Source organism: Notamacropus eugenii, chromosome 1, assembly GCF_028372415.1.
Source record: "Notamacropus eugenii isolate mMacEug1 chromosome 1, mMacEug1.pri_v2, whole genome shotgun sequence".
Lineage (NCBI taxonomy): Eukaryota > Metazoa > Chordata > Mammalia > Diprotodontia > Macropodidae > Notamacropus > Notamacropus eugenii.
Genome location: NC_092872.1, coordinates 461,880,042 through 461,904,955, shown reverse-complemented (window position 1 = coordinate 461,904,955; position 24,914 = coordinate 461,880,042). Strand labels below are relative to the sequence as shown.

The 24,914-nt window shown below is 36.4% G+C and overlaps 1 protein-coding gene across 1 annotated transcript in view; it reads left to right on the top strand.

Moving 5' to 3' along the window:
• The window catches only part of ITFG1 (integrin alpha FG-GAP repeat containing 1), a 281,571-nt gene that overhangs the window by 195,546 nt on the left and 61,111 nt on the right, over nucleotides 1-24,914 (top strand). The window contains exon 13 of the mRNA XM_072632138.1: nucleotides 6,209-6,252. Within this exon, the coding sequence (XP_072488239.1) occupies nucleotides 6,209-6,252 (44 nt within the window). The remainder of the gene's footprint in view (nucleotides 1-6,208; nucleotides 6,253-24,914) is intronic.

The following is a 24,914-nucleotide window of genomic DNA, read 5'->3' as shown; positions in this document are numbered from 1 at the left end:
AGCATTCACAGACTTCTAGAAACCATTGAAAGACTTTTTTTTTAAAACTAATATACCAATGGAAAATATGCTATCAAAAAGAGATTTATGTGTATCTTCTAACATATATAATAATTGAATACCTTTTATTAATTATTTACCATGTGCAAAGTTCTGGGGAGAATGGGGAGATTTTATATCTCCGGGGAGATATAAAAAATGAAGTAATACCTACTCAAGGAGCTATCAGAGTATAGTGGCTTGTGTTGTATTCAATTCAATGTATTTCACAACTACATTAATACAGTTTTACCTTTCATTTGTATAACCATTTATGATTAACTTTTAATAGATGAGTCTATTAGAAACACTGTTATGTCCTTGGGGTTCCAAGTTGATTCAGCAAATGTATAAAGAGACTAGGAACACAAAAACAGTTCCTTCCTCACGGAGTTTATGTTCTACTACAGACATATAACTTACATATATATAGATAAGCAAATCCACAATAATTTGAGGAATGAGAGAGTGCTGACAACTGGGGGAACAAGGAAGGCATTGCCAAAGAGGTAACATCTGAGGTCTGAAACCTCTAGTAATTTCTGACAGATATAAAAGTTATGTTGTCAAAATATCTGCAAACTTGAATTGCACTCAACTCAATACTTATTCACAATTGTATTCAAAGTAGTTCAGTTGTGTTTTTTTTAGTGACTTTTTTTGTGGTCTCCTGAGATCTTTAATTTTTTAAATAATATTGTATTTTTTCCAGTTACATGTAAAGACAATTTTTTAAAAAAAATTTTAAGTTCCAAATTTTCTCTCTCCCTCCCTCACCTCTTCTCTTCCTGAGGCAGTAAGCAATTTGATATAGGTTATACATGTTCAATCATGTGAAACATATTACCATATTAGTCATACTGTGAAAGAAGACACAAAGCCAAAGGGAAAAAAAAACACGAAAAAAAATACAGAAAGTGAAAAATAGTATACTTTGATCTACATTTAGAGTCCATCAGTTCTTTTTCTAAAGATGGATAACATTTTTCATCATGACTCCTTTGGAATTGTCTTAGATCATTGTATTGCTGAGAACAGCTAAATCATTCACAGTTAATTATCATACAGTATTGCTGTTACTATGTATAATGTTCTCCTGGTTTTGCTCACTTCACTTTGCATCAGTTCATATAAGTCTTTCTAGGTTTTTCTGAAATCCACCTGCTCATCATTTCTTCTAGCACAGTAATACCCCATTACACAATCATATACTAACAACTTGTTCAACCATTCCCCAATTGATTGGCATACCCTCCATTTCCAATTCTTTGCAACAACAAAAAGTTGCTATAAATATTTGTGTACAAATATGACCTTGCATTTCTAAAATCAATTTTAAAAAATTTCAAACTGGGAGCTGGAAGACTTGAGAGAACGTAAAGCTTAAAGAGGTAGAAGAGGGAGGGAGGACATTCCAGGGGCAAAGTATAAGCTATATTGGAGATAGCCTTTTGAATTAAAAAAAAAACCAACTAGATTGACATGAATGTAGTATTCTTTAAAGGATGCAATACAAAATAAGGCTAGAAAGGTCAGTTAGAGCCAAATTTTAGAGATTTTTAAATGCCAATTTGAGGTATTTGTGTTTTATTGTAGAGATAATATAAGCTAATGAAAATTTTGGAGTGGAGGAGTAACATGGTCAGGTCTCTTTTTGAAATCCTATTTGACAGCTATGTAGAGGATGGGTTGGAGACAGGAGAGACTGGAGGCAAGGTATTATAGTAGTCCAAGGAAAAGATGATAAGGGCTTGAAATAGAATGGTGAATTGAGAGAAGGGTAACATAAGAAAGAGGCTGCAGAAATAAAACTGATAGGTTTTAGCAGCTGATTAGATAAGTGGGTATGAGAGAGAGAAGAATCAAACACATTACTTGGATCCTTTGATGACTAGAATGAACATGTTTAGGAAGAGCAATAATGAGTTCCATTTTTCACACAATAAATTTGTGATACCAAGTGGAATTTCAGGGGGAAATGTTCAGCAGTTAATTGACAACCTAGGATTGAAATTCTGGAAAGACCTTAGGGTTAGATATATAGATGTAAGAACCATCTGCATATCGTTAATAATTGAGTACACAAGAATCAATGAAACGAATGAGAGAGAAAAAAAGACTCAATACAGAGCCTTAGGAACCACTTGCTTAGTGTACAGAAAAGGAATAATGACCTAGAAAAGGAGGCTAAGAAGGAACAGTCAGACAGGTAAAAGGAAAACCAGGAGAAAACAACATCATAGAATCAAATGGAGAGTGTAGTAGATAGTTTTAGAAGTTACATAGATACCAAGGAGGGTGAGGCCTGAGAAAAGGTCATCAGATGAGGAAATTAAATTTCTTTAGTCGACAGACTTGAGGCGGGGAAAATAATTAGGAAGCTATTACAATAGCAATTGATAAAGACCTAAACTAGAGTAGTGGTTGTGTGAGTAGAAAGAAGAGGTATGATAAGAGAAATTGGGAGGTAGAACTGACAGGTTTTGGCAACTGATTGTATAAGTTTGAGTAACTGGAAAGATGGTGGTGCCCTCAACAATAATAGGGAAGTTTGAAAGATTAGTAGATTTGAGGCAGAAAGCTTAATGTGATGATACTTATGATCCAGATTATAGTTCACCCATGACTGCTTTTCTGGGTCATTCTGAAATGAGGTGGGCTCTTACCCACCAGTCTTTGCTTTCAAGTTCACAGCCCACTCTCCTTGCTATAGCCACTAGATGATTTGAGGGTAGGAGGTCTGGGCAGAATCTTCTTGATGGCACTTGAAAACTCTTCAGGGAAATGGTTAGTTTAGGTTATTTCTGCCCTAAGAGGCTAACACTGGGATCAGAATCATGAAGCTTGGGACCTTGCACAGCAAAGAGAGAGTGGAATGGTAGAATATTGGGTGATATGGGCATATATAGGTGTATGTTGGACTTAACTCCATGATCCTATAGTTCTTTAGGTTCTGTATATGAACCCTACCTCCAGTGATACCACCATTTCCACTTTACAGTCTTCATTTAATATTAAGGGTCCTAAAGAAAGGCTGCAAGCTGAGTGGGGTTTCCGTGAAGGATTCCTGAGAGCACAGGGACAAGAACTGTCCAAGAGAAGAAGGTGTGGATGGTTTATACCCTCCTCAGAGAGATCCCAGGTCTATTAAAATCTAGCATTATGGGACTTTGAGTTTACAAACCTTTTCTAATTATGCTACATCTGGTACATAATAAGCTTTAGCTATAAAAACAGCATTGTCTTCCCTTTTGCTGTGAGGAAAAGTAACACCCAGGCCATAGAAGGTGCTACTGCCAAAGCCAGAATATCAGTTTTGTTCATTTTTTTCCTCAGTGCTGCCATGTTTATGCAGGAGCAGTGTATCCCCCAGTGCTGACTGAAACACATTTGTTTTTTCTTCTTGCATGATTTCTGTATTCTCTGTGGTAACCCAGGAGATTTAGGGAAGTAGATTAGTTCTTCATCACCTGTTATAGTAACTGCGTGAATGTCACTGAAAAGGTCAAGCACTTTTATAATTGAGACATTCATTTGAGCATAGGTTAACCTTTATGATAATAACGTATTTAGGTGTTCTGACCTAATTCTTAATTAAACAACATTCTCAATTAAACAGAGTTCTCTTGTTGACATTGAATTAATATTTAAGGAATAGGTGGTTCCTTTTGGAATTTTTTTTAAAAGTCTAGGACCAGGTAAAATAATCCACAATGTTCCATTTATATTCTGTGGACAGTTTTTCGTTTACCACAAATGTATTGATTCAAAACTACTTTATAGCTAGAGCTGATTTCATTAAGTAAATTCTGTGGGGAAAGAAAACAAAGCTTTAAGTGGGTATCTTAGTATTGTGATCATGTCACCTTAAAGTCAGAATTAAAATACTAGCAGAAAAAGACAAGTCTGGTTACACAGTCATTTTGAAATAGAAATTACTTTTATAAGGCAAGACTTAGTAATAAATATTTTTGATTGTATCTAAAATATTGCTACAGAGGTTCTGATATTCTTGAAATTATTTCAGAAAGTTGGTGCTAATCCAATGATTTATTAATTTTTCATATATCTTTTAAGTAATAAAGTTAGGATTTTTTTTTCACTGGTGCCACTGACAATGAAAATTAAGAGACCCCAAAGGAAATATCACAGATAGGAATTTTAGGAAGAAATTTAATGTATTAATAGTGGTTGCTCCCATCTTGAATTATTATGCTGGCTGCTGCCACCCTTTCTTAGGGTTCACTTTTTCATTCCTCCATTCAATAAACATTAATTATCTACCATGGGGCCTTGCACATGTCTTTTTTTTATTTTCCTGTCAGTGTGGGGAGTTTCCCCAAACTTATCTGTAACTTAGAGTCTTTATTACCTAGAGCACTAAGAGGTTAAGTGACTCCCTGTGGTCACACAACAGAATATGCCAAAAACAAGATTTATATCTAGTTCTTCCAGAGACCAAAATAGTACCTCTATGCATTAATCCATCCTGCATCTCATCTTGCACATAGTATGTGCTTAACAAATACAAGCACTTCACAAATAAATCATTTGGTCCTCACAACAATACTGGGAAGTAGGAGCTACTATTATCCCCATTTTACAGTTGAAGAAACTGAGGTAGACAGAGGTTAAGTAGTTTGCCCAGGATCACATAGCTGGTAAATGTCTGAAGTTGGATTTGAACTCATTTCTTCCTGACTCCAGGGCCAGCACTCTTTGTATTTGAAATAAGGCCCTGTTGTGTACATGGCATGATAGTAGTTTGGACAATAGATTTCTTATTAGGTTTTGGGGCAGGAAAGTGGCATAATGAAATAAATGTTATAGGAAAGTCAATCAGGCAGGTGTACTCCTATCAAAAGGAATAAGTGTATGCCAAGGGATACTCTGAAGTCAGTGAGATCCAGTTACAAACCTTAAATAGTAATGTGGTTTGGCTGTGAAGAATGCTCAATAAAGAGTGTTGGCAATGATAGTAGAGATCCCCAGGTAGGTCTTTGTGACCCCAAGGCTTACTCTCCATTATGTAATACTGATAGATATTCTACGATTCAGACTTACTCATTCTGCTCTTAGCTTATACAAAATCCAAATCAGGTTTGGAAACTTATCATTAAACCATTTTTATCATTATGCTTTGGTCATGAGCATAAGGAAGTAACATTTAACCTGTGGATGTTTATGCATTAATCCATTAGCAAGCTCAGTGACAAAAAACAAAGAAGTCAGATAAACTTAGGTGAAGTCTCTGTTTTTGAAAGAGAACTTAATGAGTATCATTCTGCTGAGAATTAATAATGTAACAATTTGTATGCTGGCTAAATAGAGTTTTTCGGAGTTTTCCCATTAATTATTAAATAAATTAATTTTTTTAAATTTAGTTAAGTAAAAAATGTTTTCTTTTATATTTATTCATTCACCAAACATTTATTAAGTGTTCAATGCCTTTTGACTAAGCATCTGATGCCTTCCCTCATGGAAGGTGTTACTGTGTCAGAGAACAATGACGTAATTGATTGAACTTAATATTTAATATGTGAAAACTGCATATATCTTTTAGAAGCTAAGTGTTTTATTTTGGATTGAGTGTGTTAAGAATGGTGGTGATAAAAATGAAAAGAAAGTAAGGTATGATGTTATATGTTATATTTAATATTTGTATTTATTTTTGTATATATGTTTATTTCTTTTTTAATGTTATATAATCATATTCTGAGTAATAATTAATAATTATATGTATATGTATATAGCATTTGACCACCTAAAAGATTAAGGGAAAAGTTCATTTGAGATATAAATTCTCAATGGCATGTATTTTAATTTGTTTGTATTTACCACCTCCCTGGAAGAGTCTCAACTGAAATTAGGCTTACCAGTTGAAAAACAGAAAAAAATAAGCAAATATCATATAATACTGCAGTGATTAAATGTCTTACCTACAGATTTTGCAAAGCAACTTGAGCAGGTCAATAAAAGCCTTTAAATATTAGTGAAAAGTGGGTGTAATTTCACGTGCCCATAGGTAAGGGAACTAGATTTATTTCTGCTCATAATTGTAAATCAATATGATACATTCATGGATTTTGAAGAAAAAAATACAACAGATTATAAACATAGGCTTGCCATTATGACAACAATAATTATGTTTTTTTAAATTTTTCAACAGTTCTCAGTGGTCTTTGTTCTAATGACTGCCCTCGTAAAATAACAGTAAGTAAAATCAACTATCATTTGTAAATACTGGTATGAAAATGCTGTCTGGAAGAGCTCATTTATTTAGTAATTTAAGATTTGCTAAGTGCTTTTCATATATTATCTCATTTTACCCTCAGAGTAACCTTGTGTGGTAGGCACTATTCAGACAAATAGACCAAAGCTTAGAGAGATTAAATGACTTCCTCATAGTCACACCAATGACAAACTAATAAAACAGGGTTGCCAAATGATAGTCAGACCACTACATAATAATAATTGTTAGCATTTGTGTGGCCATTTAAAATTTACAAAGCATTTTACTTACATTATCTCAGTTATTCCTTAGTATACCAAATACACCCCTACTCTGGCTCTTTTGCATATGACAAAAGTGAACCCTAGAGAAGTTAAGGAATTTGCCCAGGGTACTACATCTAGTACATATCTGAAGCAGGTTTTGAACCATGGTTTTTCTGACTCTAGATCTAACATCTATCCACTGTTCTACCCAGAGATGATTCAAGTTTCCCCTGGTACCCAAAAATATCCTGCCTCACAAATAAATCACTTTCCCTACTTTAGAAATATTAGAATTTGAAGTGAATAACCAGGGATGTGTTAATTTCCTTCATTATTTAGCAGCATTTTAATTTGAGTGTCCCAGGAACCAAGAGAAAAGGTTATGTACATTCTTTGTTGCTACAGAGAAGAAAATTTTCTGGTAAACATGTACTGATTAGCATAATCATATTACCTGTGGAAAGGTGCCCAGAACTTTGCTGTCTCCTTGATATGTAAAATTTGTTGGTAATTTTATACTTAATTGGATTCCCCTTTCATTGAATCCTAGAAACAGAGTCATCAGGGACCTTTGAGCAGCCAGATGCCTATTTGACAAAAAAAAAAATTGGGCCCAGAAAGAAGTGATGATCCCAAGTTCACACAAATGCCCAATTTGAGCCCAGATCTTCACGCTCCAAATCTAACATGTTTAACACTTTATCTAGACTCTTTGATCTTTTTTCTTATGATTTTTAGCCAGTTCTCTACTCATTAACACATCCATCAAAAGACCAGCAAAGGGAAGAAAAGGAGGTACAATTCAGCCCAATGGGATGGTTTGGCTACTCATTCTCACAAATGAGTGCATGATGAGGAAGTCTGTGGCTTTCAGACAAGCTGTACTGAGAGTTTTTCTCTTGATTTTATATCCTTTTCCCTATGTCTCTTTATCTATATTTGCATATATAAAATATTTCTATCTTATACAGCCCAGCCTCCAAATAAACCTGAATACTCTCAAAATCATTTTGAAAGTCACATCAGTAAAGTCCAATTTGCAAAGCTGCTCCTAGATTGATTATTCTGACAGTTTAGTTCCCTCAGGCTTCTCAGCAGTTGATACATTTGCCTCCCATTTATCCATTTATGACTTTCTTTGAGGTTCAGATCCTGTTGAACTGCCCTTCACATTTTTCATTTTCCCTCCCCAAAGGTATCATAGATCACAACTAAACTGACAGGCTCAAAGGTGGGAAATGCACAACATACTTCCCTAGTGTTCTGTCTATCAAGTATATGCCCACTTTTGAAAATTATTTACATCCTGAGAGTTTGCCTTCTTCATATTGATTTTGACTTCAGAGTAGTTCCATCATACTATGAAGTGTCATCACACTAAGACCTTGAATAGTAAACTGCTTTTTTCCCCCAAAAAAACTGGTGTACTGCAAATTTATTCACTACTAGGATTATTAGTTAATAAGGTAATTCTTTTATTTTTACTTTTAAAAATATGTTTAATATTTTATTTTTCCCAATTATATGTGTAGTCATGCAAAACATATTTCCATATTACTCATGTTGTGACAGAAAGCAAACAACAAAAAAATAAAAATGAAGAAAGTTTACAGAAAATGTGCTTTGATTTGCTTCACACTCCATCAGTTTTTTCTCTGGAAAAGGATAGGATTTTTCATCACAAGTCCTTCACAATTGTCTTGGATCATTGTATTGCTAAGAATAGTTAAGTCATTCACAGTTGATCATGATACAATATTACTTTTACTGTGTTCATTGTCTCTGGTTTGGTTTGGTTCATTCCACTCTGCATCAGTTGATGTAAGTCTTTCTGGGTTTTTCTGAGAGCATCCTGCTCATCATTTCTTATAATAGTATTCTATCACAATCATATACCACAACTTGTTCAGCCATTCAGACATGGACATCCTCTCAATTTTCAATTCTTTGCCACCACAAAGAGAGTTGCTATAAATATTTTTGTACATATAGGTCCTTTTTCTTTTTTTTAAATCTCTTTGGGATACAGACCTACCAGTATTGTTGTTGGATCAAACGGTATACATGATTTTATAGCCCTATCAGGATAGTTCCAAATTGCCCTCCAGAAGGGTTCAATCAGTTCTCAATTCTACCAATGGTGTATTGGTGGCTCAATTATCCCATATACCTTTTAGCATTTGTCATTTTCCTTTTCTATCATATTAACCAATCTGATGAGTGTAGAGTGGTAACTCAGAATTGTTTTAATTTGCATTAATAGTGAGTTAGAGCATTTTTTCATATGACTATAGAGAGATTTATTACTTCATCTGAAATCTGACTTTACATTATCTTTTGACCATTTAACAATTGGGGAATGGCTGTTATTTTTATAAAATTGACTCATTTCTCTGTATATTTAAGAAATGAGACCTTTATCTTACTATAAAAAATTTTTTACAGTTATGATTACTGTATATTTCCCTCCATCCTGTTTTTCCCCTTTTATCCTACTCTCTTTCCTTTCACCCTGTCCATCCTCAAAGGGATTTGCTTTTGGCTATCATCTCTCTCAGTCTGCCCTTCTCTTATCCCCTTCCCCTACTCCACTTTCCTATAAAGTAAGATAGATTTCTATACCCAAGTAAGTGTGTGTATTATTCCCTCTTTGAGTCAATTCCCATGAAAATAAAGTTCAAGCATTCCCCCCCTTACGCATTCCCTCTTCCTCTCCATGGTAAAAGTTCTTTTGTTACTCTCTTACATGAGATAATTTATCTCATTCTACATCTTCTTTTCCCTTTCTCCAGTGCATACCTTTTTTTCACCCCTTAATTTCATTTTTTAGATATCATCCCATCCCATCATATTCAAATCACACATGTGCCCTCTTTTAACTGCCCTGATAATGAGAAAGTTCTTAGGAGTTTAAGGTAGCATCTTCCCATGTAGGGATGTAAACAGTTTAACCTTATTGAATCCCTTATGAGTACTCTTTCCTGTTTACCTTTTTATACTTCTATTGAATCTTGTATTTGAAAGTCAGATTTTTCTATTCAGCTCTGGACTTTTCATCAGGAATGCTGAAAATCCTCTATTTCACTGAATATCCACATTTTCCCTTGAAAGATTATTCTCAGTTTTACTAGACAGATGATTTTTGGTTGTAATCCTAGCTCCTTTGCCCTCCAGAATAGCATATTCCAAACCCTTCAGTCCTTTAATGTAGAAGCTGCTAAATCTGGTGTTATCCTGACTATGGCTCCACGATATTTGAATTGTTTACTTTGGGCTACTTGCAGTATTTTCTCCTTGAACTAGGAGCTCTGGAATTTGACTGTAATATTCCTGGGAGTTTTCATTTTGGGATTTCTTTCAGGAGGTGATTGGTGGATTCTTTCAATTTCTGTTTTAGCCTCTGGTTCGAGAACATCAATGCAGTTTTCCTTGATAATTTCCTGAAAGATAATGACTAGACTTTTCTTAAATTATCTCTCCTGGATCTATTTTCCAGGTCAGTTGTTTTTCCAATGAGATACTGTGTATTTTCTTATTTGTTCATTCTTTTGATTTTGTTTTGTTGTTTCTTGGTGTCTCATAAAGTCATTAGCTTCCACTGTCCAATTCTAATTTTTAAGGAATTATTTCCTGCATGGAAATTTTGTACCACTTTTTCCATTTAGCCAATTCTGCCTTTTAACGAGTTCTTTTACATGAGTTTTTGTGCTTTTTTACATTTGGCCTATTCTGGTTTTTCAAGGTGTTGTTTTCTTCAGTACTTTGAGCTGTTGACTTTTTTATCGTGATTTTCTTGCATCCCTCTGATTTCTCTTCCTAATTTCTCCTCCACCTCTCTTATTTGATTTTAAAAAATCTTTTTGAGCTCTTCCATGGCCTGAAGGCAATTCACATTTTTCTTTGAGTCTTTGGATGTTGGGTTTTTGACTTTGTTGTCTTCTTCTGAGTTTATGCTTTGATTTTTCCTGTCACCATAATAACTTTCTATGGTCAGGATCTTTTTCTGGTGTTTGCTTATTTTTCCAGCCTGTGCCTTTACTTTTAACTCTATGCAAAAGTGGTGCTGTGCTTCTGGAGTGGAAAGGGCATTGTTCCAAGCTTCAGGATTTTTGTGCAGCTCTTTTCAGAGCTAGTTCTGTGGGTCTAAAATTTCAGTTCTTCCAAGGAAGTATGATCTAAGAAGAGGTTTGTTTGCTACTCTCCTGGCTTAATCTCTATTCTGTAAGTAACCATAATCACTTTTTTCTGTTCTGGAACTGTGACCAGGGTCCCTACTACCCTGTGACCACAAACTATAGTGTACTAGTGCTCCTCCTTGCCCTGGGTCTGCAGCTCAGATCCACATATGGGCAATACAACAGAATCCTGCACCCGGTGCCAGTAAAAGGATCCCTGTAATCTTTTTTTGACCAATTATCTGACCTCCTCACTATCTGTGTACTGAAAGCTGTAGAATACATTGCTTCACTGCTGCCACTAATTCAGTTACCCATAGGCCTCCTGCTGGTTTGTAGAAGTGCAGCCTGTGCCTGTGTTCCATATTCACCCTCATATGACAGATTTTTACTGTTTTCTAAGTTGTCTTGGGCTGGAAAATTTTCACCCCCTCCTTTTGTGGGTTTTGCCACTTCATAATTCATTTTGAGGCATTATTTAAAGTTGTTTGGAGGGAAATGTGAAAGAGCTCAGGCAAGTCCTTGCCTTTTCTCCACCCTCTTGGCTTCACCACTAAGGGAACTCTTCTACTGATTCTTATGGCATAAGCCAGTCTTAGCTATACCTTGGGAAAAATCTGATTTCTTATAGGATCCTCTCCCTAGCATTTTACATTGCTCCATAATGAGCTGAGATCTGTAACTTAAGGACTACACCAGTCTTCTCCCAAGCAAGTATCTAGAATGCTTCTTCTCCTGTTTAGCATTACTGGTTAACTAAGCACAAAGAGAATGATAAAATACTTACAGGGGGAGCTCACTCTGAAAAGTCCTCAAATATTCCTTTGTAATCCCAGAGGGGAAAAATAGTCCTACCTTTATGTTTTCAGAGGCATCTTGATAGTCCAAATTAATTGTTTCAACCTGTTGCTAAACCCAGACTGTGTATGTAGCACAAAAAAATAACTCTTACAGTCTTTAATGTTTTCAATCAGAGAGACTTCTAGGGCTGAACCAGCTTGTTTTGTTTAGCAGCTCACTGATACGTTATCTCAAAACATTTTCATTCTCTTTGTTTTGTCCATAATCAAATGAGTCTTTTGGCTTATCATTTTCTTTATTTCACCATCACCTCTGCAGTGGACATAAGTTACGTATATGATCATTGAGCTTGTCATAATGTTTCCAAAAATAAGATTCTTTCTACAGCTCAAAGCCTTTCTCTTGTTTGTGATGATCACACTTCTCTGTTCTGAATTACAGTAAAGAGAAAAGGAGTGACTTAGATTCTCTCTTGCATCTGCCCTTTACTTCTCTTTGGTTTCCTTGGTCTAAGAGAAAGTATATTGGGATCTTTGGAGAAAAATAATGCAGATTAAAGAAAATAAGTGATTTTATGTATTATCTGGCAGAAATAAGTAAGAAATATACCAAGTAAGTAAATGGATAAATTAAATTGAAAAATATAGCCAACACACCTGAAAACAAACAAAACAGAGTATGATTTTTTTCTAATTAAATTTATTTATTTTCAGTTTTCAACATTCACTTCCACAAAATTTTGAATTTTAAATTTTCTTCCCATCTCCCCCCTTTTCCACCCCCAGGATAGCATGTATTTACGTATTCTGGTTACCCTTTCCTCCAATTTACCTTCCCTTCTATAACTACCACCCCCAATCCCCTTACCTTCTATTTTCCTGTAGGGCAAGATAGATTTCTATACCCCATGACATAGATATATAGATATATATAGATATAGATATAGATATAGATATAGATATAGATATAGATATATCATATTTCCTAGTTGCATGTAAAGACAGTTTTTAACATTCATTTTTAAAGCATTGAGTTCCACATTCTCTCCCTTCTCCCCTCCCCACCTACCTTCATTGAGAAGGCAAGCAGTTCAGTATATGTTATACATATGTAGTCATGCAAAATACTTCCATAACTGTCATGCTGTGAAAAGCTAACTCTGTTTCCTTCTATCCTCTCCCACCCTCCATTTATTCTATTCTCTCCTTTGACCTGTCCCTCTGCAAAATGGTTTGCTTCCAATTACCCCCTCCTCCAATCTGCTGTCCCTTCTACCACCCCCCACCTCTTACCCTCTACCCCTCTGCTTTCCTGTAGGGTAAAGTAAACTTCCATACCAACTTAAGTGTGTATGTTATTCCCTCCTGAAGCCAAACCTGATGAAAGTAAGGCTCACTTATTCCCTCTCACCCTCCCTCTCTTCCTCTCCATTGTAAAAACTCTTTCTTGCCTCTTCTATGTGAGATTATTTGCTGCATTGTACCTCTCCCTTTTTCTTTCTCCCAGTACATTTTTCTGAACACTTAATTCATACACGCGCACACACACACACACACACACACACACACACACGCACACTGCCTTAATACTGAGAGAGGTCTCATGACTTACAAATATCATCTTTCCATGTAGGAATGGAAACAGTTCAACTTTAATAAGTCTCTTATGGTTTCTCTTTCCTGTTTACCTTTTCATGCTTCTCTTGATTCTTATATTTGAAAGTGAAATTTTCTATTCAGCTCTGGTCTTTTCAACAAGAATGCTTGACAGTTCTCTATTTCATTGAAACTCCATTTTTCCTCCTGAAGTACTATACTCAGATTTTCTGGGTAGGTAATTCTTGGTTTTAATTCTGGCTGCTTTGAACTCTGGAATATCCTAGTCCAAGCCCTCCTATCCCTTAGTGTAGAAGCTACTGAATCTTCTGTTATCCTGACTGTGTTTCCACAATATTTGAATTGTTTCTTTCTGACTACTTGTGATGTTTTCTTCTTGAACTGAGAACTCTGGAATTTGGCTACAATATTCTTAGTTTTCCTTTGGGATCTCTCTCAGGAGGTGATTGGTGGATTCTTTCCACTTCTATTTTACCCTCTGGTTCTAGAATATAAGAGTAGTTTTCCTTGATAATTTCTTGAAAGATGATACCTAGGCCCTTTTGTTATCATGACTTTCAGGTAGTCAAAAAATTTTTAAATTATTTCTTCTGAATCCATTTTCAGTTATTTTTCCAATTGAGATATTTTGCATTGTATTCTATTTTTTCATTTTTTTGATTTTGTTTTATAATTTCTTGAGTTCTCATGAAGTCATTAGCTTCCATTTGTTCTATTCTAACTTTTTTCTCCTTTTTTAAAAAATTTTTATCTTTTGCAATTATTTTATTTGTTTTCAGTTTTCTACAATCACTTCCATATATCTTAGATTTATCTCCTCCCTTGCCCTTCTTCTCCCCTCCCTCCCCACTCTCTCCCTGAGTTGACATGCAATCTTATACAGGTTCTACACATACATTCTTATTAAATACATTTTCACCTTAGTTATGTTACATAGAATACTTAAAATGAATGGAAACAACCATAAAATAAAAAAAAAAAAAAATAACACAAGAGAAAATGGTCTGCTTCATTCTATGATCCAGTTCCATAGTTCCTTCTCTAGATGTGGAAAACGTTTTGCCTCAAGAGTCCATTGGAAATTTTTTAGGTCCTTGCATTGCTGTGAAGGACTAAGTACCAGAAAAATTCCTCATACACTGTGGTTGTTGCTATGTACAAAGTTCTCTTGGTTCTGCTCCTTTCATTCAGCATCAGTTCATGTAAGTCCTTCCAGGCCTCTCTGAAGTCTTGCTGTTCATCATTTCTTATAGCACAATATTATTCCATTACATTCATGTACCACAACTTATTCAACCACTCCCCAGTTGATGGGCATCCTCTTGATTTCCAGTTCTTGGCCACCACGAAGAGAGCTGCTATAAATATTTTTGTACATCTGAGACCTTTTCCCATTTTTATGATCTCTTTGGGATACATCCCTAGAAGCAGTATTGCTGCGTCATAGGGTATGCACATTTTTGTAGCCCTTTGGGCATAGTTCCAAATTGCTCTCCAGAATGGTTGGATTAGCTCACAGCTCCACCAACAATGAATTAGTGTTCCAACTGTCCCCTATCTTCTCCAACATTTATCACCTTCCTGTTTTGTCATGTTAGCCAATCTGATATGTGTGATGTGATACCTCAGAATTGTTTTGATTTGCATCTCTCTAATCAATAGTGATTTAGAGCATTTTTTCATATTACTATACATAGCTTTAATTTCTTCCTCTGAAAACTGCCTGTTCATATCCTTTGACCATTTATGAATTGGGGAATGACTTGTATTCTTGCAAATTTGACTCAGATATCTATATATTTTAGAAATGAGGGCTTTATCACAGAAACTAGTTGCAAAAATTCCTTTCCAGTTTTATGCTTCCTTCCTAATATTGGTTGCATTGGATTTGTTTGTGCAAAAACTTTTCAGTTTCTGTAATCAAAATTATCCATTTTGCACTTCATAATGTTCTCTATCTCTTGTTTGGTCATAAATTTCACCATTCTCCATAAATCTGACAAATATAGTATTCCTTGCTCTGCTAATTTCTTTAAAGTATCAGTCTTTATACCTAGATCATGTATCCATTTGCACTTTATTCTTGTGTACAGTGTCAGACATTGGTCTATGCCAAGTTTCTCCCACACTGTTATCCAGTTTTTCCAGAAATTTTTGTCAAACAGTGAGTTCTTACCCCAGAAGCTGGGGTCCTTGAGTTTATCAAACAGTAGATCACTATATTCATTGACTACTATGTCTTGAGTACCTAACCTATTCCACTGGTCTGCCCCTCTATTTCTTAGCCAGTACCAAGTGGTTTTGATGATTGTTGCTTTATTTGAGATCTGGTAGGGCTAGGCCACCTTCCCTAGCATTTCTTTTCAATAGTTCCCTTGACATTCTAGACCTTTTGTTCTTCCAGATGTATTTTGACATTATTTTTTCTAGCTCTAGAAATTAATTTTCTGGTAGTTTGATTGGTATGGCACTGAAAAAGTAAATTAATTTAGGTACAATTTTCATTTTTATTATATTGGCTCAGTCTACCCAGGAGCAACTGATGTTTTTCCACTTACTTAGATCTGACTTTATTTGTGTGAAAAGTGTTTTGTAATTGTGTTCATATAGTCCCTGAGTTTGTTTTAGCAGGTGGACTCTCAGATATTTTTTAGTGTCTACCATAGCTTTAAATGGAATTTCTCTTTCTATCTCTTGCTGTTGGGCTTTTTTAATAGTATATAGAAATGCAGATAATTTATCTGGGTTTATTTTGTAACCTGCAACTTTGCCAAAGTTGTTTATTATTTCAAGTAGTTTTTTTACCTGATTCTCTAAGAATATCATCATATCAGCTGCAAAGAGCGATAACTTAGTTTCTTCTTTGCCTATTCTAATTGCTTCAATTTTTTTTCTTCTCTTACTGCTAAAGCTAACATTTATAGTATGCTATTGTATAACAGTGGTGATAATGAACATCCTTTTTTCACCGCTGATCGTATTGGAAATGCATCTAGCTTATCTCCATTACATATAATGCTTGTTAATGGTTTTAGATAGGTACTGCTTATTATTTTATGGCAAGTTCCTATGTTCTTCAGTGTTTTCAATAGGAATAGGTGTATTTTGTCAAAACTTTTTCTGCATCTACTGAGATAATGATGTGGTTTCTGTTAGTTTTGTTGTTGATATGATCAGTAATGCTGATAGTTTTTCTAATATTGAACTAGCCCTGCATTCCTGGTATAAATCCTACCTGATCATAATGTATTATTCTTGTGATAAGTTGCTGTGGGTTTTTTTGCTAATATCTCATTTAAAATTTTTGTATCTATATTCATCAGAGAAATTGGTCCATAATTTTCTTTCTCTGTTTTGGCTCTTCCTGGTTTAGGTATCGTAAAAAAAAAATTTGGTATGACTCCACCAATTCCCCCAAATAATCTGTATAGTATTGGAATTCACCGTTCTTTAAATGTTTGATAGAATTCACTTGTAAATGCATCTGGCCCTGGAGATTTTTGCCTAGGGAGTTCTTGATTGTTTATTCAATTTCTTTTTCTGAGATGGGGTTATTTAACTATTCAACTTCCTCTTCTGTTAGTCTGGGCAATTTCTATTTTTTAAAATATTCATTCATTTAGATTGTGAATTTATGGGCATACAGTTGGTCAAAGTAATTTCTAATTATTGTTTTAATTTCTTCTTCATTGGAGGTAGGTTCACCCTTGGTAATTTGGTTTTCTTCTTTCTTTTTTTAAATCAAATTGACCAAAGATTTGTCAGTTTTATTGGTTTTTTCATAAAACCAACTCTTAGTTTTATTTATTAGTTCAATAGTTTTCTAATTTCAATTTTATTAATCTCTTCTTTGGTTTTTAGTATTTCTAATTTGGTATTGACTTGGGGGTTTTCAGTTTGTTCTTTTACTAGCTGCATGCCCAATTGATTGATCTCCTCTTTCTCTATTTTATTCATGTAGATATTCAAAGATATAAAACTCCCACTAAGAACTGCTTTTGTAGTATCCCATAAGATTTGATAGGTCGTCTCATTATTGTCATTCCCTTGAATGAAGTTGTTGATTGTTTCTATGATTTGTTGTTTAACTCACTCATTCTTTAGGATTAGATTATTTAGTTTCGTTATTTTTGGTTTATCTTTCCATGGCCTTTTATTACACATAATTTTTTATTGAATTATGATGTGAGACGGATTCATTGACTATCTCTGCCTTTCTGCATTATATTGTGAGGTTTTTATGCCCTAGTACATGGTCATTTTTTGTATATGTGCCATGTACTGCTGAGAAAACAGTGTGTTCTATTCTATCCGCATTCAGTTTTCTCCAGAGATCTATCATATCTACCTTATCCAGAGTTTTATTCACCTCCTCAACGTTTTTCTTATTTATTTTGTATTATTTTGAGATTAGATTTATCAGGTTCAGAGATGAGGAGGTTGAGGTCCCCCACTAGTATAGTTTTGTTGTCTATTTCTTCCTGTAACTCCCTTAACTTTTCCTCTAAGAATTTGGATGCTGTACCACTTGGAGCACATATGTTTAGTAATGATATTGCCTCATTGTCTATGGTGCCTTTTAGCAGGATATAGTTTCCTTCCTTATCTCTTTTGATTAGATCTATTTCTGCTTTTGCTTTGTCTGAGATTAGGTTTGCTACCCCTGCTTTTTTTACATCAGCTGAAGCACAATATATTCTGCTCCAACCTTTTACCTTTACCCTGTTTGTATCCCCTGTGTTTCAAATGTGTTTCTTGTAAACAACATATTGTTGAATTATGGTTTTTAATCTATTCTGCTATCCATCTCCTTTTTAAAGGAGAGTTCATCCCATTCACATTCATAGTTATGGTTACTATCTGTGTCTTTCCCTCCATCTTCCTTCCCCCATTTATACTTTTAGCTCTCCCTTCCCCTCCAGAATAGTTTTAATTTTTGACCACCACCTCCCTTAGTCTTCCCTCCCTTCTTTCTGCCCTGCCTCCCTTTTACTCCCCTTTTACCTTACTTCTTCCCTCCTTTTTAACTTCCCCTCCCTTTTCTTTCCCCTTTCCCCTCCTACTTCCTGTGCAGCTAGTTAGATTTCTATACTTAACTGAGTTTGTTGTTCCCTCCTTGAACCAAATCAGATGAGAGTAAATCTCAAACAATGTTCATCTCACTCCCTGCTTTCCCTCTACTGTAATATGTTTTTCTGCCTCTTCCTGTGATGTAATTTACCTTTTTCTGACTCCTTCTTTTCACATTTCCCATTACAATCCCTTTCCTCCCTCAAATCACATTTTTGTCATCACATCATTTACTTTATACCCACTCCTTCTATCTATGTGTATCCCTTTTATATATCATAATAAATATGCAATTCTCAAGATCAGCAAGTGTCATCTTCCCTTATAGGGATGTAAACAGTTTGCCCATATTGCATAACAAGTTTTTTTTTCCCCTGTTTACTTTTTGATGCCTGTCTTGAGACTTGTGTTTGAAGACTGAATTTTCTATTGAGCTCTGGCCTTTTCATCAGAAAGGTCTGGAAATCCATTATTTCATTGAATGTCCATCTCCTTGCCTGAAATATTATGCTCTGTTTTGCTGGGTAATTGATCCTTGGTTGTAGTCCCAGCTCCTTTGCCTTACAGAATATCATATTCCAATCCCTCCAGTCTTTTTATGTAGAAGCTGCAAGGTCCTGTGTGATCCTGACTAGCTCCTTGATATTAGAATTGTTTCTTTCTGGCTGCCTGCAGTATTTTCTCCACTTGATAGTTCTGGAATCTGGCAATGGTATTCCTTGATGTTTTCAGTTTGGGGTCCCTTTCAGGAGGGGAACAGTGGATTCTTTCGATCACTATTTTGCCCTCTGGATCTCAGACTTCTGCGCAGTTTTCCTTGATGATTTCTTGGAAGATCTTGTCCAGACTCTTTTTTCTCTTCATGGCTTTCTGGTAGACCAATAATTCTTAAATTTTCTCTCCTGGATCTATTTTCCAGGTCAGTTGTTTTTCCAATTAGATATTTTACATTTTCTTCTATCTTTTCATGCCAGGCCTAGAGGCCTGTGTGGGCTACCCGAGTCTTTCTTACCTCACCTCCGAGGTCTTCGGCTGGCCACGCCAGATGCACATATGAGAGAAAGGACGTTCCAGAGTCGAACAAGGGTTGAGCTTTATTTCAGGGTCTAGTTACAAGTGCAGGGGGGTCTTCCTTAGGAGGAAGAGGGGGAGATTTCCTAAGGAGGCTAAGATCTTAAGGGATTTGAAGTAGAAGTACAAGCGGGGAGAGAGGGGGAGGGGAGAGAGGAAAGAAGAGAAGCGGAGCCTACTGTCCTCTTGGCTCCTTACGTGCTAAGAGAGCTTTCAGGCTTCCTCAGTCCTACTTAACCTTCAGCCACACAGTTTGCATCTCAATACCGTGCTGTTAGATAACAATAGTGTGCCCAGATCCGGGACAACCTCGAGGGCAGGGAGACTCCACCCATCACGTATCTCCCGGGGAGAGGCGGAAATACCCATGCTAGCTCGGTTCACCTCGATCCCCTGCCGTTTCCTGGGGGGGGTCTTGTGAGAGCTCTAAGATTTAGAAGCTCCCACCTTTACCTGCCCAAGACTGTCCACACGGAATTGAGCTTCCAATCCCAACATTTTCATTCTTTAGATTGTTTAACTTATTCTTAATGTCTCATGGAGACATTAGTTTCTACTTGCCCAATTCTAATTTTTATCAAATTGTTTTTTTAGTTAACTTTTTCATCTCCTTTTCCATCTGTCCAATTGTTCTTTTTAAGGAGTTATTTTCTCCAGTTAGTTTTTGTACTTCTTTTTCCATTTGTCCAGTTTTCCTTTTAAATTCTTCCATGATTTCTTTTTTCATATTTTTAAAATCATTGACCAGTTTTCTTCTACTTCCCTTATTTGGCTTTTAAAATTCTTCTTGAGCTCTTCCAAGAATGCTCTTTGGGCTTGAGTCCAGTTCATATTCCCTTCTGAAGTTTCACATGGGAGTACAATCTCAGTGCTGACCTTGTTGGTATTCCTGTTTGGCTCCTTGTCCCCATAGAAAGATTCTATGGTTTTATCTTTTCTAGTTTGCTTTTTGCTCATGAGGACCACCCTTTTCCTGGTTTTTAAAGTGTATCTCTGCTTCTGAAGCACAGGGGACTCTGTCCCACTGTTCTTGTGCTTAGAATTTGAGGCTTTGTGTATTGTGGCCTCTGGTTCTTTCAGCTAGAAGCTAAAATGCTGCAGCTTACCTGATCCTGAGCTGGCCGATGTGCCAAAGCAGAGGCCAGGAGAAGTCTTTCTGAGTTTCCCCAGAGTTACCCTGGAACTGCTGCATTAAGTGTTGGGGAGGAGTAGTCTGGCCAAAGGAAGTCTTCTCTTTGAGCACAAGCAGCCTCAGTGGTTAGTGAACTAATGTTTTCACTAGTGTCTTCCCTATTCCCCTTGCTGTGCTGAGGTACTCCTGGGGTCCTGGTGTTGACGATTGTGGGCCTCACCCCCCTGGGGTTCAGGATCTCCTTCCAGGTTGCTAAGGTGGGGCTGTCTGGGACAGCTCCTGTCCTGCACTGGTCCATTTCAGCCACAGCAGGAGGGACCCTCCTTAGCAATTTTCCCTGCCTCATGGGCTAAGAGACTGTTTACCCCTTTGGCTGATCCCACTGTTCCAGAATTTTTTCTGGGGAAATACTCTCTGAGTTTTTCAAGGTCAACAAGAGGAGGGGTAGAGTGTTTACCAATCACACACTCATCTTGGCTTCTAGAAGTTCAAGTAGGTGACTTACCTCCATTCTAACTTTTAAGGAATTATTTTCTTCAGTAACCTTTTGGACCTCTTTTTCCATTTGGCCCATTCTGCTTTTTAAGATATTCTTCTCCTCATTGGCTTTTTGGACCTCTTTTGCCATTTGGATTAGTCTTATTTTAAAGGTGTTATTTTCTTCAGCATTTCTTTAGGTCTCCTTTAGCAAGCTATTGACTCGTTTTTCATGATTTTCTTGCATCACACTCATTTCTCTTCCCAATTTTACCTCTATTTCTCTTACTTGATTTCAGAATCCTTTTTGAGTTCTTCCATGGCCTGAGACCATTTCATATTTTTCTTGGAGGCTTTGGATGCAGGAACCTCAACTTTGTGGTCTTCTTCTGGTTGCATCCTTTGATCTTCCTCATCACCAGTGTTGTAAGAAAATACATTTTTCATTGAGAAAATAAGAATCTGTCATCTGTTTTTTCCTCCCCCATTTGCTCATCTTCCCAGCCAATCACTTGACCTTTGAACTCTTTGTTAAGTGGAGAGCTCCAGAAGCAGTAACTGCTTAGGCAGTGGCTGCTACGAACCTGGGGCCAGGACCAAAGTTGGACTGGGACTGGGGCTGGACCACGCTCTCCTCTCAGCCAGGTGAGAGACCATTCTCATTGACCTTCCAAGCTATCTTTGGCATTTGTGAGTTGAGAAGTTTGGAAACCACTACACCTACCAGCTGTTCGATCCCCTAAGACCTGCTCCAGCTCTGTCCATGCTGGCGCAACCCACTCCAAACTCTGCTCTGCTTCCAGCCTAGTGCAATAGACCCTTTCTTTAGACCTTCTAGATTATCTTCGGCTGGAAATCTGTTTCAGTCTCTCATTTTGTGGCTTCTGCTGCTCTAGAATTAGTTTAAAGTCATTTTCACAGATTTTTTAAGAGATTTTGGGGGAGAGCTCAAGCAGGTCCCTGCTTCTACTCCACCATCTTGACTCCTCCCCTACACTATGACTTCTAAAGGCTAAACTCACATGAGAAAAATGGATACTTTCTTGTAAGAAAATAAAAAGTCTATTCTAACCCTCATATATTTTTTCACATTATAAATTCCCATATTTCACTTTCATGAATTCTTTCAGAATAAATTACTATGATTCTCTGTAGTACTCATATATGCTCTTCTGCAGATCATACAGATACAAGTACAGTGCTGCAATATACATTTGGTTTAGTTTTAGTTGCTGTAAAACTTCTAGGCAAATCCTTTGGAAAATAAAGTGAACTTGAAAATGTGAAATGCTACCATCATTTGTTGAGTCACAAAAAGTTTTAGCCAAAATGACTCTGGCTTTTTATCAGCTAATACAAAATAACTTTGTGGAAAACAGCTTATAATCTAGATAGACCATCTAAGCCACAGTGCATTGGGATAGAACGTACTAGCACTAGAAGTGAAGGTCCCAAATGTCCATAACCTTTGACTCAGAGATTCCATGTCTATGGATCCATCAGGGATGTCATTGATAACAAAAAGTTCCTACATATACTAAAACAGTAATAGCAGCACTTCTTTTTTGGAAACAAAGCAAATGTCCATGATTTAGTAGCTAAATGAATTGTGGTACATGAATGGAATGGAATATTTGTTGTTGTTCAGCCATGCCCAAATCTTCATGACCTCATTTGAGATTTCCTTGGCAAAGATTTAGTTCGCTATTTCCTTCTTCAGTTCATTTTACACTTAAGTGCCTTGCCCTTTTCAGCCCACTCTCTGGGAAGTTAGAGGGTGTTGGATCTGAATTCAGAAAGACCTCAGTTCAAATCCTGTATCAGGCTTAGCTGTGTAACCATAGGCAAGTAAAAAACTTCTCTCAGCCTCAGCTTCCATATCTATAAAATGGTTATAATAATAGCACCTACCTCAGGGTCATTGTGAAGATCAAATAAGATATTCATAAAATTCTGTGCAAAGCTTGAAGTGTTATAAAAATTATGTGTGTGGTGGTGGTGTTTTTACCAGCTCCTGTGTATTAAAGAGAGACGGTGCCTAAATCAGGGGTTTGAAAACAAAAGTATTGTATGTGATAAACCTCTGACCTTTCCCTTCCTGATTATTTCTTGGCCTCAGAGAGGTCTTCTGCAGCAGAAAGCACAACTGCCACCTTTGTAGCCCTCCTTCCTAGAATGCCATCAAACTGGACAGCACTAAGACATCTACACTGACATCTTACACTGTTGACCACCTTCTCTTGGATACTCTCCTCTCTGTATTATTTTTCCTTCTATGGGTATATCTCACTATTTTTTCCCATTCTTTTTTGTTCAGTCTTCACCTGTGTCATCCATACTAACTCTGAGCATCCCTCAGGGCTCTGTCGTGGGTCTTCTTCTCACTCATAGGTAATCACATTGGCTCCCCCAGGTTCACTCATCCTCTCTATGCAGATGGTTGTCTTGCAATGGAGACAGTGCACAATGCACAGAGGGCCAACCCTGGAGTTAGGAAGACCTGAGTTTAATTTCATCCTCAGATACTTATCAACCACGTGACCCTTGGAAAATCTCTCTACCTCTCTGTGTCTCAGTTTCCTTACTTCTTAAATGAGGTTAATAATAGCACTTACCTCCCAGGATTGTTTTGACAATCTAAGGAGTTAACATGTAAAGTGCTTTGCCAACCTTGAGATGCTACATAAAAGCTAATTGTTCTTATAACTATATTCTTCATTCTGTTTATCCAGGCCTGCCTTCTCTTCTGAGCTATACTCACATACCACCAAATGCCCCTTAGGCTTCTCAAACCAGATGTCCCAAAAACATCTCCAGTTCAACATGTCTAAAACAGAATTTGTTATCTTTCTCTCCAGGTCTTCCCCACTTACACTTCCCTATTACTGTCAAGGACACCACTATCCTCCCAGGCTCACAACCTTGGTGTCATCCTCAACTTCTCACTCTTACCCTACATATCTCATCTGTTGCTAGCTCTCATAATTTATCTCTCTACAACATCTCTGGCATCTTTCTCTACTCATGGCTACCACCCTAGTTCAGACCCTCATTATCTCTCATCTTGACTATTACAGTAGGTTTTTTCCATGGAAATATATCACTGATTTTAATGAAGTTCACAATTATCTTTAAAGAAAATTGTTTTATAGCCCACATTAATGAAATATATCTACTCATGCAGTATTTGTTGACTGTGACCCTATGGTCTGTAAAGTAAAGAAATTCCATTAATTATCCAATTCTGAGATATGGGTAAATTTTATATTCTGATGTTCCAAACAATAAGAATCCAGCTCCTTTCCCTTTAAAAATTACCCTGCTCTGTGTGGCCCTTCCCAAGTAAATTGGAGTGGTCTAAGAGACAGAATTACCATGCTTTATACATTTTAGATGCTTAATGAATATTTGTTGAATTCAGTTTGATTTGTTGAACTAGGCCCTACAATTTCACTACAAAAATAGTGTGCCTCTCTAATACTTTTGGGTACTACTCATGAAGGTGCTTGCTCTTTAAAGGTCTGCATTGTTGTGAACAACACATTTTTATTTAGCTCAAACCTTTCAGCACCCCAAGTTCTATACAGGGTCCCCATATAACTCTTGCTTCCCACCTCTATTCTATTACTTCAGGTTTTATCCAGTATGCCCTTGTAGACTGTGAGAAAGAATGCATGATTATTCCTCTAAATAATTAATTCCCTAGTCATTCTATATGTGGAGTGTCATTTTGATTCAAATGACTGCAAATTAGACCACTGATCTTCATTTTATCTTAGCTATGGGAACATTACATTTAATTTATTGGAATAGATGCTTACAAAATTATGAACTTATTTTTTAAAAGTTTACATTTCGTGTGAGCGACACATTCTCGGTATGATATGAATTACAAGAGTTCATTTTTAGATTTATGGGTAGCTTTAGGCTAGGTTGTGCCACTTTTCCTTGTTATTCTTTATTCTTTAGGTCACTATCAAAAAATAGGTGCTAAGGATAGAATGTAAAATCCTTTGGATTGGTAGAATCCGTTTG